General features: G+C 39.0%; 1 protein-coding gene across 1 annotated transcript in view; it reads right to left on the bottom strand.

The window, feature by feature from the left end:
• Positions 1 to 3,677: 3,677 nt before the first annotated feature.
• Positions 3,678 to 11,241, bottom strand: part of LOC124613165 — a 178,832-nt gene continuing 171,268 nt past the window's right edge. Inside the window, exon 17 of the mRNA XM_047141795.1 lies at positions 3,678 to 5,162. Within this exon, the coding sequence (XP_046997751.1) occupies positions 5,152 to 5,162 (11 nt within the window). The 3' untranslated portion in view covers positions 3,678 to 5,151. The remainder of the gene's footprint in view (positions 5,163 to 11,241) is intronic.

The raw sequence follows: 11,241 nt of genomic DNA, 5'->3' as shown, positions 1-11,241 counted from the left end.
AGATTTCAGTGCTGGGCCACCAACTAGTGTTAGTGTGTGAACCATTCAATGAAACATCATCGATATGGGCTTTTGGAGCCGAAGGCCCACTCGTGTACCCTTGATGACTGCACGGCACAAAACTTTACATCTTGCCTGGGTCCATCAACACCGACATTGGACTGTTGATGACTGGAAACATGTTGCCTGGTCGGATGAGTCTTGTTTCAGATTGTATCAAGCTGATGGAGGTGTATGGGTATGGAGACAAACTCATGAATCCGTGAACCCTGAATGTCAGCAGGGGACTGTCCAAGCTGGTGGAGGCTCTGTAGTGGTGTGGGGCATGTGCAGTTGGTCTGATATGGGACACCTGATATGTCTTGATATGACTCCGATAGGTGACGCGTACATAAGCAGCCTGTCTGATCACCTGCATCCATTTATGTTCATTGTGCATTTCGATGGACTTGGGTAATTCCAGCAGGACAATGCGAAACCCCACATGCCCAGAGCCAAAACAGAGTGGCTCCAAGAACACTATTCTGAGTTTAAACACTTCCCCTGACAACCAAATTCCCCAGACATGAACATTATTGAGCATATCTGGGATGCCTCGCAACATGCTGTTCATAAGAGTTCTCCACCCCCTCGCACTCTTACGGATTTATGGACAGCCCTGCAGGATTCATCGTGTCAATCCTCTCCTGCACTACATCAGACATTAGTCGAGAACATGCCAAGTCATATTGCGCCATTTCTGCATGCTCGCGGAGGTCCTACACGATATTAGGAAGGTGTAACAGTTTCTTTGGCTCTTCAGTGTAATAACTATGGTAAATATTATATCAGCCAAACTGGCTGCTCTTTTAATATAAGGTTTAAGGAGCATTCACAGCCACATAACAACACAGCTTTGGGATTTTATTTATCAAAAACTGATCATTCTATAGGGAGCATTGAGAATAGTATGCATATGCAAAAGGGCCATGCTCTCCACTTGCGGGAAGAGCTTGAAATTTATAAAGTGAAAAAAATAAGAACAAACAAAAGTGCTCAATGGACAGAGCAATTTTGTGCCCAGTGGCTACTTTGCTTTGCTTGACAATATTCTACTTTAATCACTGAAAGATTCTGTTCTATATATCATGCTTATGTCTTTACATAGAATAGAGCGCTTTACATATTTACTTTGTTTTCTTACATTGAGCGAATAATTCTTGTTTTTTCTTGTCCCTTCTCTGTTTATATTACGTATTTCACTAACTGGATAATCTTATTAATGGCCTGGTATGTGTTTTATCATTCTTTTCTTGGAACGGCATGTTGCAGGGTACAAGGGGTCCTCTGGCTGTTATGTTCCTCTAACTACTACTCATCTGTATGGTATTCTGGCATTAAAGCTAACAGGAGGTGCTGATTACTTACTACAGTCTGTTTTCATTCATTTGGCTTCTTTTGCTGTTTGGTTCATCATTTTTATTTTATTCTGGGTACTCTTAAGCTTCTTCTTATGTATGTCCTTATAGTTTCATCTTAAATTCGTTACAAGAGCATGACTGAATAATTGCCACTTAACTATTGCCTTTTTCATAATCTACCTTTTATTGTGTTTTAATTTACTGAATTGTATTACTGTAAAGACTTATACAGCTGGTAAGCCCGTTACAGACTTTACTGATACTATTCTTCTTTCTAATTTATATCATATAGTTATACAGGGTGTTACAAAAAGGTACGGCCAAACTTTCAGGAAACATTCCTCACACACAAATAAAGAAAAGATGTTATGTGGACATGTGTCCGGAAACGCTTAATTTCCATGTTAGAGCTCATTTTAGTTTCGTCAGTATGTACTGTACTTCCTCGATTCACCGCCAGATGGCCCAACTGAAGGAAGGTAATGTTGACTTCGGTACTTGTGTTACCATGCGACATTTCTGTGAACGTTTGGGCAGGCATTGTTGGTGATGTCTTGATTGGGCCCCATGTTCTTCCACCTATGCTCAATGGAGCACGTTATCATGATTTCATACAGGATACTCTACCTGTGCTGCTAGAACATGTGCCTTTACAAGTACGACACAACATGTGGTTCATGCACGATGGAGCTCCTGCACATTTCAGTCGAAGTGTTCATATGCTTCTCAACAACAGATTCGGTGACCGATGGATTGGTAGAGGCGGACCAATTCCATGGCCTCCACGCTCTCCTGACCTCAACCCTCTTGACTTTCATTTATGGGGGCATTTGAAAGCTCTTGTCCACGCAACCCCGGTACCAAATGTAGAGACCCTTCGTGCTCGTATTGTGGACGGCTGTGATACAATATGCCATTCTCCAGGGCTGCATCAGCGCATCAGGGATTCCATGCGATGCAAGGGTGGATGCGTGTATCCTCGCTAATGGAGGACATTTTGAACATTTCTTGTAACAAAGTGTTTGAAGTCACGGTGGTACGTTCTGTTGCTGTGTGTTTCCATTCCATGATTAATGTGATTTGAAGAGAAGTAATAAAAAGAGCTCCAACATGGAAAGTAAGCGTTTCCAGACACATGTCCACATAACATATTTTCTTTCGTTGGGTGTGAGGAATGTTTCCTGAAAGTTTGTCCGTACCTTTTTGTAACTCCCTGTATAATTAAAGAATACATGTATGGCTGCAGTAGCATCATCTGGCAAGCTTGTGACAAAAATGTTTTGAGGCTGCTGTAAGGGAGTTAGTTTTGAACAGTAGCGCTGTTAACAAGGTGACTGTAGTATATACTATATTTTATATGTGCGTGACGATGCTGGTGCTGATTTTGTGGTTATTGTTTAATGATACCACTGTGGCTCCATTACATCGGGACTTTTTTTTTTCTTTTAAAATTCAGATGTGCTTCATCATTTATAAAGTAAATAATTTTCGCAAGTATGTCAATAATACTTTTCATCGTGGCCTATTTTATTGTTTCAAGCTGTAGATAATCCATTAGCTGTATTTGTGCTTTTTCCCATGTTTTACTGCAGATCTGAAGATGGTCATTGCCGACTGAAACCAGTAGCATGAGAACCTACAAGTTTGTGATCATGGACATGACATAAAGAAAGTTATTCTAAAAAATCAAATGGCACAAGCAAATTATGTGCAAGCTAATACACAATCCTGTTCATTGTGATCATACTTTCTGAACAAGTAATGTGGCAGAAGTATATTTCAGTGCCATTACAAAACTGAACAACAATAATACTCAAACAATTTCAAAATCAGACATTTGAAGTTTTTCAGTCTTTGTGATGTGAATAGGCAAGTATCTCCAAAGCCACGTTTAAGCAGATAATTCTAAGAGAGAAAGAGGAGGATATCGAGCAAAGAAAAGAAAGATAGATAGAGTTTAATATTTCATCAATTTCATGAGAGATACGACACTAGTTCTGTTTCAGGGGTTCAGGCCATGAACAGTTTTACAAACTGTTCTGATATTTACTTTGAATAATTCATGAAAATCATATTAAACCTACTACACAACAATTGATAAATAACTTGCACAGAAAAGACGTAGGTGGTTGATATTTTTTTTCATCTAAACAAAAGTGAGTACATTCAAAATCTTTCCATAGACCACAGAAAGTTTATTTTATAATTTATTATCAAAAACTGTACATGAAAATAACATTTTTACAATCTGTTCATGGTATTAACACTATAAAAACATTGTATTTTACAAAGATTATTACAACTGCTTACACTTTTCTGGAATAAACATTACTATGAAAATATATATCTATAATCATAGTTTGGTATGATACATAATGTTTCATCATTTACTATCTGAAATACAATTTAATTTTAGATAATGTCTGTGGTTGCGTCAATTATTGTTTAACAAATGTTATCAGCATTGTCAAAAATGGAAACTACAGTTGTCTGACAACAGATAATATAAATAAAGACAGAGTTATGGCAAATATATTGCTTAACACTCTTTGCAAAACATAGGTAAGACAAATTACATTATCTAAGCTAAACACACAATTACTGTCAGACCGATGTCAAGAACATGCAACATCCACCTAGAAATTTCAAATGAAAAATGTCAAGTAAGAAAAATAGAAAGGAACCAGAGTTGAGAAAGTGGGGGCACAGAAGGTTCATTCAGAAGCATAAGTAAACAAAAATTTCACAAAGTAAGAGATCTCATATACAACTAACAACAAAAAGTGTGTATATGCTTTTTTTTCTTTTTCTCATTGGTTAAATCATAACTATTTATTACTAGTCATAATGATATGAAGTTTTTATTCACTTCAGATTCCTGTGGAGCTTTCTATTCTTGAAAGACTTCTTTTTAGTTAAAATGATGTTTATGTCTCTGTTCTTTATAATCAATGATGTTAGACTTTGTAATCGTGTCCTATATTACACATTTACTGTATACAATATAACCCCACAGAATTAAATAAAACTCAGTTTAATTTGTTCCTTGGAGTAGTCTGAGTGAAGAATAATTTCATTAACAAAATGAATAATTAAAATAACTGTCATCAATTAACAAGTTCAAATCAGATATTTAAATAAATAAAGACGAATAAAACAGCTACTAATTGCACTCCGAGGCACCAACAGTTACTTAATAAAAATATGGAAAAACATGTGCACGCAAGTGCAAGCGCGCGCGCACACACACACACACACACACACACACACACACACACACACACAAGTTTATACTGACACTGGAGTTGCAGTTGCTTTTCCTGCATTTAAGTACAAATTTCACTCTGTTTATTCCTATAAACTTAAAGCTGTCCAGTTCAACACCAAAATTTTACTAAATAATCTGAGAATTTATTAAAATGTCTTGATAAATTAGGTAAAAAAATAAAATCAGTCTCACATGTGCACCTGAGTATTGTGGAATTAGCTGTGTCTTAAAGCTTGCTTCGTGGAATTCAAAGAGAGTGGACGGGTATGCTGAGCAACTGCCTTACACAATAAATGACAAACTGTGAATGTGCCATAAAACATTTTTAAACTATACCATCAAATTAGAGCACACTGAAGTCATGTTCCTGGAGAAAGAAAAGGTTCCAGTATCTTTATGGTCTTCACTTTTCAATGTGCTGGAACTTTGGAGAATATCTGCTGCAAGTTAGTGGCAGAAGTCCCACGTAAGACAATGACATAATCACATCACACCTGAAAACGAGTCAGATCATGCAGCTAAGTAACTTCTATCACTGCATCTCTAATTTTAATGATTGTGTTATGTTTACTATATGAACATCATGCTTAAATATAAGATATAAACATTATGTAACACAACATAAAAGCAAACAGCGATCTGCTATCTGTTTCAAAGGAAATCAAGACGAGTGAGTTAGGTGTGTTGTGAATGGTAAAACTTTTTGAAATGTTCCATATGAATGAGAATCTCTACTATGTAACTGATAAAATCCAAGTTATCAGTATTGGGTGTCTTATCTAAACAACACTGTCAATGAATGAATTTTTAACTAAAATGGACATCACACTGTCACTCACTGCACGGGATTAGTGACCTCTTTAATTTCTCCAAGGTGACATTTCTTGCAGCATATTTATGGTAAGTTTCACTTTGAAAGCCACAAAATATTGGTGTGAAACATTTAGAGGTAGTATTTCCAATGAAAGCAGATAGTCTATCAAGTTTTAGAACTTCAAAACATTACTTTAGTGATCATCTGTGAAACTACACTTCAAGTCTGCCTATTCATATACTTGTGTCAAAGGTCATTGTACTTCATTGCCATGCATACATACAAGAAAAGTATAAAATGATAAAAGAAAACTATACACTGCTGAATTCTGCATGGGGCCTTATTGGGAAACAGACTATTTACTTGAAGCACGGTAGATAAATTAATGGTAGCATGGCCATGTTTTGGAAACTACGCATCTTGCTGTGACAACTGTAACAGCAGTCTCTGTCATTGAGTATTGTTCTTGTGTAACTAAAACAAATGTTACAACTTTGTTTAAAATGGTGTGTGTTTGGGGGGGGGGGGGGGCAATCATAAATGGTATATCAAAGTACGTAATATCCCAATGAAAATGGTCAGAATGTAATGCTAACAAATGTGATTCTATCACAAGTAAAACATTGAGAGTATACAAATAGAACAGTCTTCCTGTGTTATATACACATTTATCAGTATGAATTAACGCTTGTGTTTGTAATACTGAAGCATGAGCAAGGCAGTGACAATGTCCAGATGGTGGAAATTATCAATAATGAAATATGAATGAGATTTAAGTGCATAATTGGCATCAATAACATTGTAAAATTATGATAAAATATCGGACAGTGAGAAATATCATCGTAATTGGATGTCCCCAGATGTAAATAAGACAGAGATAAAATGTTGAGGTATAAAGTGGTGAGAAGCAGTCATTTCCATCATGTTCTGTGTTATAAAAAAAAACAAGAAATTAAGTGAATGATTATGAAACAGAAAGACTATGCAGTCTATGGCACACATCATGCAACTTCAACTATGATGTATAAATTTAGCTCTATATATGGAGTGTTAACTGCCAAAATCACAGATGCATTTCTGGTATGGCTTCTGACATAATAACAAAAATTCAATTGATAGTGTATTAAAAAGTTTCTAATTATCCTGGTTCCTTAATATTTAATCAAATGACACCCACCAGCTAGAACACTTTGCAATGGGAAGCCCTCCTCTAACATTGCCTTCTTTTTATATAGAAATAACCGATACCATGTATAGTATTGATTCTTGTACAGGTAAACATTATATCAGCTGTTTAACTGAATGAACTTCATATGATTTTGTATAGGATGTGTTATGTTTCGGGCTAAAATATGTAAAAAGAAATCAATTTGTTAGTACTCTGTACGTACAGTAAAAATTACTCTTCTTTTAGAAATATTTGAAATTATGAAATATCTGGCATACTTAAAATTCCTATTATTAATTGCATTATCTGACTATAATTATAGAACTTATTTCTGGACTCTCTCACAAAATAATGATACATTTTGGTAAAGATTCTGCTTTTGTCAAGAAAGTTTGTGAACTCTTTTGCTTTGTAAATTCTCTGGAATATTGTGAGTACCACAGAATGTTCATAGTAGAGGACACGCCTCTGATGGAATAAAACATGTTTTTGATTGTGTCACTAATAATGTAATTTGTGATGTGATAGAAGAGGAAATTGTAAAGATGGAGTGGTATTGAAAAATGTGACAAAGAATAAAACTAAAGAATAATACAGGCAAATCATCTTCAGTTATTTAGTCAATGATATAAATCAAAATTTCACCCACAAGAATATACCCCTAGATGCAATAACTGCAGCCAACAACAAGAAGAGAAAATGAAGATAAGTAAAAAGTTTTTATTTTGTATATCTCACACCTCTCGAAACTTTCAAAACTTGTGCAGAGACAGAGGGTGAGATTACAACTTCAATAACCATTTTTATTAGCCTTCAACACTGAAATTTCAAAAACATCACTACTACAAAAACAAGGAAATTTATAAATTTATACAATCCAAAGACTAACCGAACTGTCAACTCTGTTCTCTTGACAGCACAACACTTCACAACGTAATGCGCACTTTCCCGTCTGACGGCGATGACTCCTACACAGTCCCCCCCCCCCCCCCCCCCCCCCCTGACAGCAGACCTCTGGGAATGTTTTCTATCAGTATGTGATCCATCAACCTGCTCAAGAATTTGCCTCTGGTGCTTATTTCTTCTCTCAAGGGGCTGATCGGCCTCCTAGAGGCTGCTTTCCTGCTGTCCCTGTGGGGGAACAGTGTCTCTTACTTACTTACTTACTTTCATTCATTCATGATCTCTTCACCTGACTTCAATATGTGTGTGGGTTTTTCTCTGTTCAATGAAACCATCTGCCATTTACCATTAGCATCTATTTGTCTTGCACTTTATACAGCCCTGAATAAGGTGAATGTAGTGGTTATTGAACTGCATCCTCCTGATTATAACGTGTGAACATGAATGAAGCTCCTTGCGCAGGAGATGTTGCTGTTCCTGTGCCGTGAACCAGCTGAAGGATGGAGCTTGGATATGTGGTTACGTATTTGTTGTGGGACAAACAGCATTTCCCCCATGGCTGAATGCTCGGCTGTAGCAAAAAATTCTGCTGGCAGATATTAGATCTCTCCATAAATCAATTTGGCTGTAGATGCTCATAAATCTGGTTTACAAGCGGTTCACAATCCCAGTAGAACCAATGACAAAGCCGAGATCCAACTCTCCACAAGCATAACAACATAGCTTTACAGTTCAAGTGCCAACATTTCACCATTCCATTACTCAATGGATGGTAGGCAGTTGTGTGATAAAGCCAGAATCCACACAGTCTGGACACCTTTAAGAATGACAACTCAAACTGGCAACCCTGGTCAGTGGACACATGCAAAGGGCAAACCAAATTGTGCTATCCATGTAGCCAGGAAGATTTGTGCTACCATCTCTCCTGGTGTGTCCAACAATGGCACTGCTTCAGCCTATTGTGTATATTGGTCTTCGGTCATTAGCAGATAGCAAAGCACTTCCGATGGCGGCAATGGTCTCACGATATCTAAGTGGACATGTGCAAACAATTCTGTCATCAGTGGGAAATCCCCTACTGATTTGTGGATGAGGTGCCCATTTTTGCAACTCTGGACTGCCAGACATGTCTTCATCTGTACATGGCAAATGTTCCTTATGCTTGGCCACACAAACCAGTCTGTCATGAGATTCACTGTGGTGTTTGCAGTCGAGTGGGCTACCCCATGAATACTGTCAAAGGACAACTTCTACAGTTCATTGGGGACAAATGGCCATGGCTTGTCTTGTGAGATATTGCACCAGACTTTCTTAAACTGCAGTCCCGTATAAATGTTCTGTCACAACTCTTTGAGCTAGGGATCAAGTGTTTGTGCCTTTGCTAAATGTTCATAATCAATAATCTAGGAGATAGCCGCCAATCTAGACAAGACTTCAACAACTATGTTATCCATGTGTTGCAAGTCCATGGTCAACTGACTGCCTGAATTGCCATGGGGAGCAGGTGTCTTTGTTCTTGGTGAATGCGAATGTCATCGGTTTATGATCAGTATAAACCGTGAATGTTCTAGCTTCCACATATGGACAAAAGTATAGCTCTGCCTCATATACTGCAAGTAACTCTTAGTCATAAGCATTCCATTTGACCTGCTCGTCCTTGTACTGCTGGAGGGCTGCTCCAATCAACTGTTGGCTGGCATCGATCACTACAGCTTATGGTGCCTGTTGAACAGGATGTGCCAACAGGATTGCCTTTCTTGGGCTGGATTTGACTTGCTCAAATGCCTTCTGCATTTTGAGAATGAATTTCAGAGGCCATCAGTGGTATTGATAGCTACGATGACAGGGTGTAGGTGCAAGTTTGTAGGTTGGCACTACGACACCGACACCGATGACAGTGCCCTCTAGCCAGCTCTGTGGAGATCTACGAGCTTTGCTCCAGATTCAGTCCATTTGATTCCGAGGAGACGACCTAGCAACATTGTTTCTACTTCATAGGGGGCCATTACTGACTTTGTTCCTTCAATGACAGGTTTTCTCACTACTAGTAGCCCTTACCGTTGATACCTGTACGGCTTCGCACCTACGTGCTCATCTGTACGCAAAGTTAAGTAAAAGAGTTACAGCGTGTACACAGTACTTCCTTTTCCTGTTCCTACTCGCTTCCTACATTTGGCCTACACATTCAGTATACAGGAGCAGACCCACATGCCGCCTTCCAGGCAGGATACAAAAGTTGGCGATGAGGATGGGATAAAAAATTTTTTTTCCTCTCCTATCATTTCCTTTTTCACTCGGTACTGCTTTAGTTTTTTTTTTGTGATATCCCCCTGTGACTGAGTGACTGTATCTAAGTGCTGCTACCTTTCGCTATATAAACTTTCATTTGTGTAAACCATGGCTTTGCCACAGGAACAGGCTTCGCTGTTCGATCTTGTAAGTTTTCAAGCTCAGCAAATGATGCAGCTGCTTGCTGCCATAAATGGACTGGTCACACTACAAACTGCAGCTACTACGGCGCCTCCAACGCCACCGCCTGTACCAATGCCAACGACGGTTCCAGAGCCGCCATTTCGTGCCTTCAATCCTGACGCTGAACGCTGGCCAGAATACATCACCCAGCTCGAGGCACACTTCGCAGCATACAACATACCAAGTACAGAGCGGCTTGCCTTTTTCACTGCCAACGCGGGTGTTTTGTTATATCGTGTGCTCGTCAAGTTTTTTCCCATCACCCACCCAGAAACTAAAACTTACGATGAAGTGATTGATGCTTTAAGCTCCCACTTCTTTGATAGTGTAAATGTGGTAGCTGCACGCTACAAATTCTTTTGCCTCCGGCATGGCCCTACTCAGTCGAACAAATCTTGGTTAGCAGACCTTCAGGGACTAACATCTGATTGTGACTTTAATTGCTCGTGTGGACGCTCGTATGCAAATATAATGATTAGAGATGCTATTGCGCAGAATGTGGCAGAACACTGCATCCGCGAGCAAATGCTCAGGTTTAAAAACCCGTCTTTGCAGGAAGTAGTGGACCTGCTAGAAAGACAAGATACATTAGATATGGCTAGTCCGCATTCGACGTGACTCCATGTGTGTGTGTACTGTTAGCGCGGCACAACACGTGCACTCCTGCCCAGCCCGAGGACTGCCGGGCATGCCATGCCACTCGTGCGCATGTAAACATGTTTCACACCAGGCACCCACTAAGAAACAGAAATCATGTCCGAACGTCTTTCGTGCCCACCCACGGGACAGTTGCCCATTCCGTCACGCACAGTGTTATTTTTGTAATAAGAAAGGACACATGCAAGCTGTGTGTAGTAAGAGAAACTCTGATTCACAACTTGTCTCTGGCTTGTGTGACTTGCGTGGGCATCACTGCAATGGCAACCGTCGTGATCATGACTCACACCAGCCTATGCATGTTAATACCATTTATTTAAAGCATTCTGCTTTACATGCTTCTACAGCTCGTTGTGTGAACCAAGTTTTGCCAGACACTTCCTCTCGTATTGAGCGCGATGCGAGGAAACTTTTTGTGATTTTGCACACTTGTGGACGTTCTGTTCGCATGCAGCTGGACACTGGTGCATAAGTTTCTTTACTGAACAAATCAACGTATGACTTGCTTGGTTTGCCTCCGCTTCGTCGTTCGCATTCCACGCTGACTGCATTTACTGGA

The sequence above is a fragment of the Schistocerca americana genome, chromosome 4 (assembly GCF_021461395.2).
Source record: "Schistocerca americana isolate TAMUIC-IGC-003095 chromosome 4, iqSchAmer2.1, whole genome shotgun sequence".
Taxonomy (NCBI): domain Eukaryota; kingdom Metazoa; phylum Arthropoda; class Insecta; order Orthoptera; family Acrididae; genus Schistocerca; species Schistocerca americana.
The sequence above is the reverse complement of the archived record's forward strand: the minus strand, read 5'-3'. Positions and strand labels throughout refer to the sequence as shown.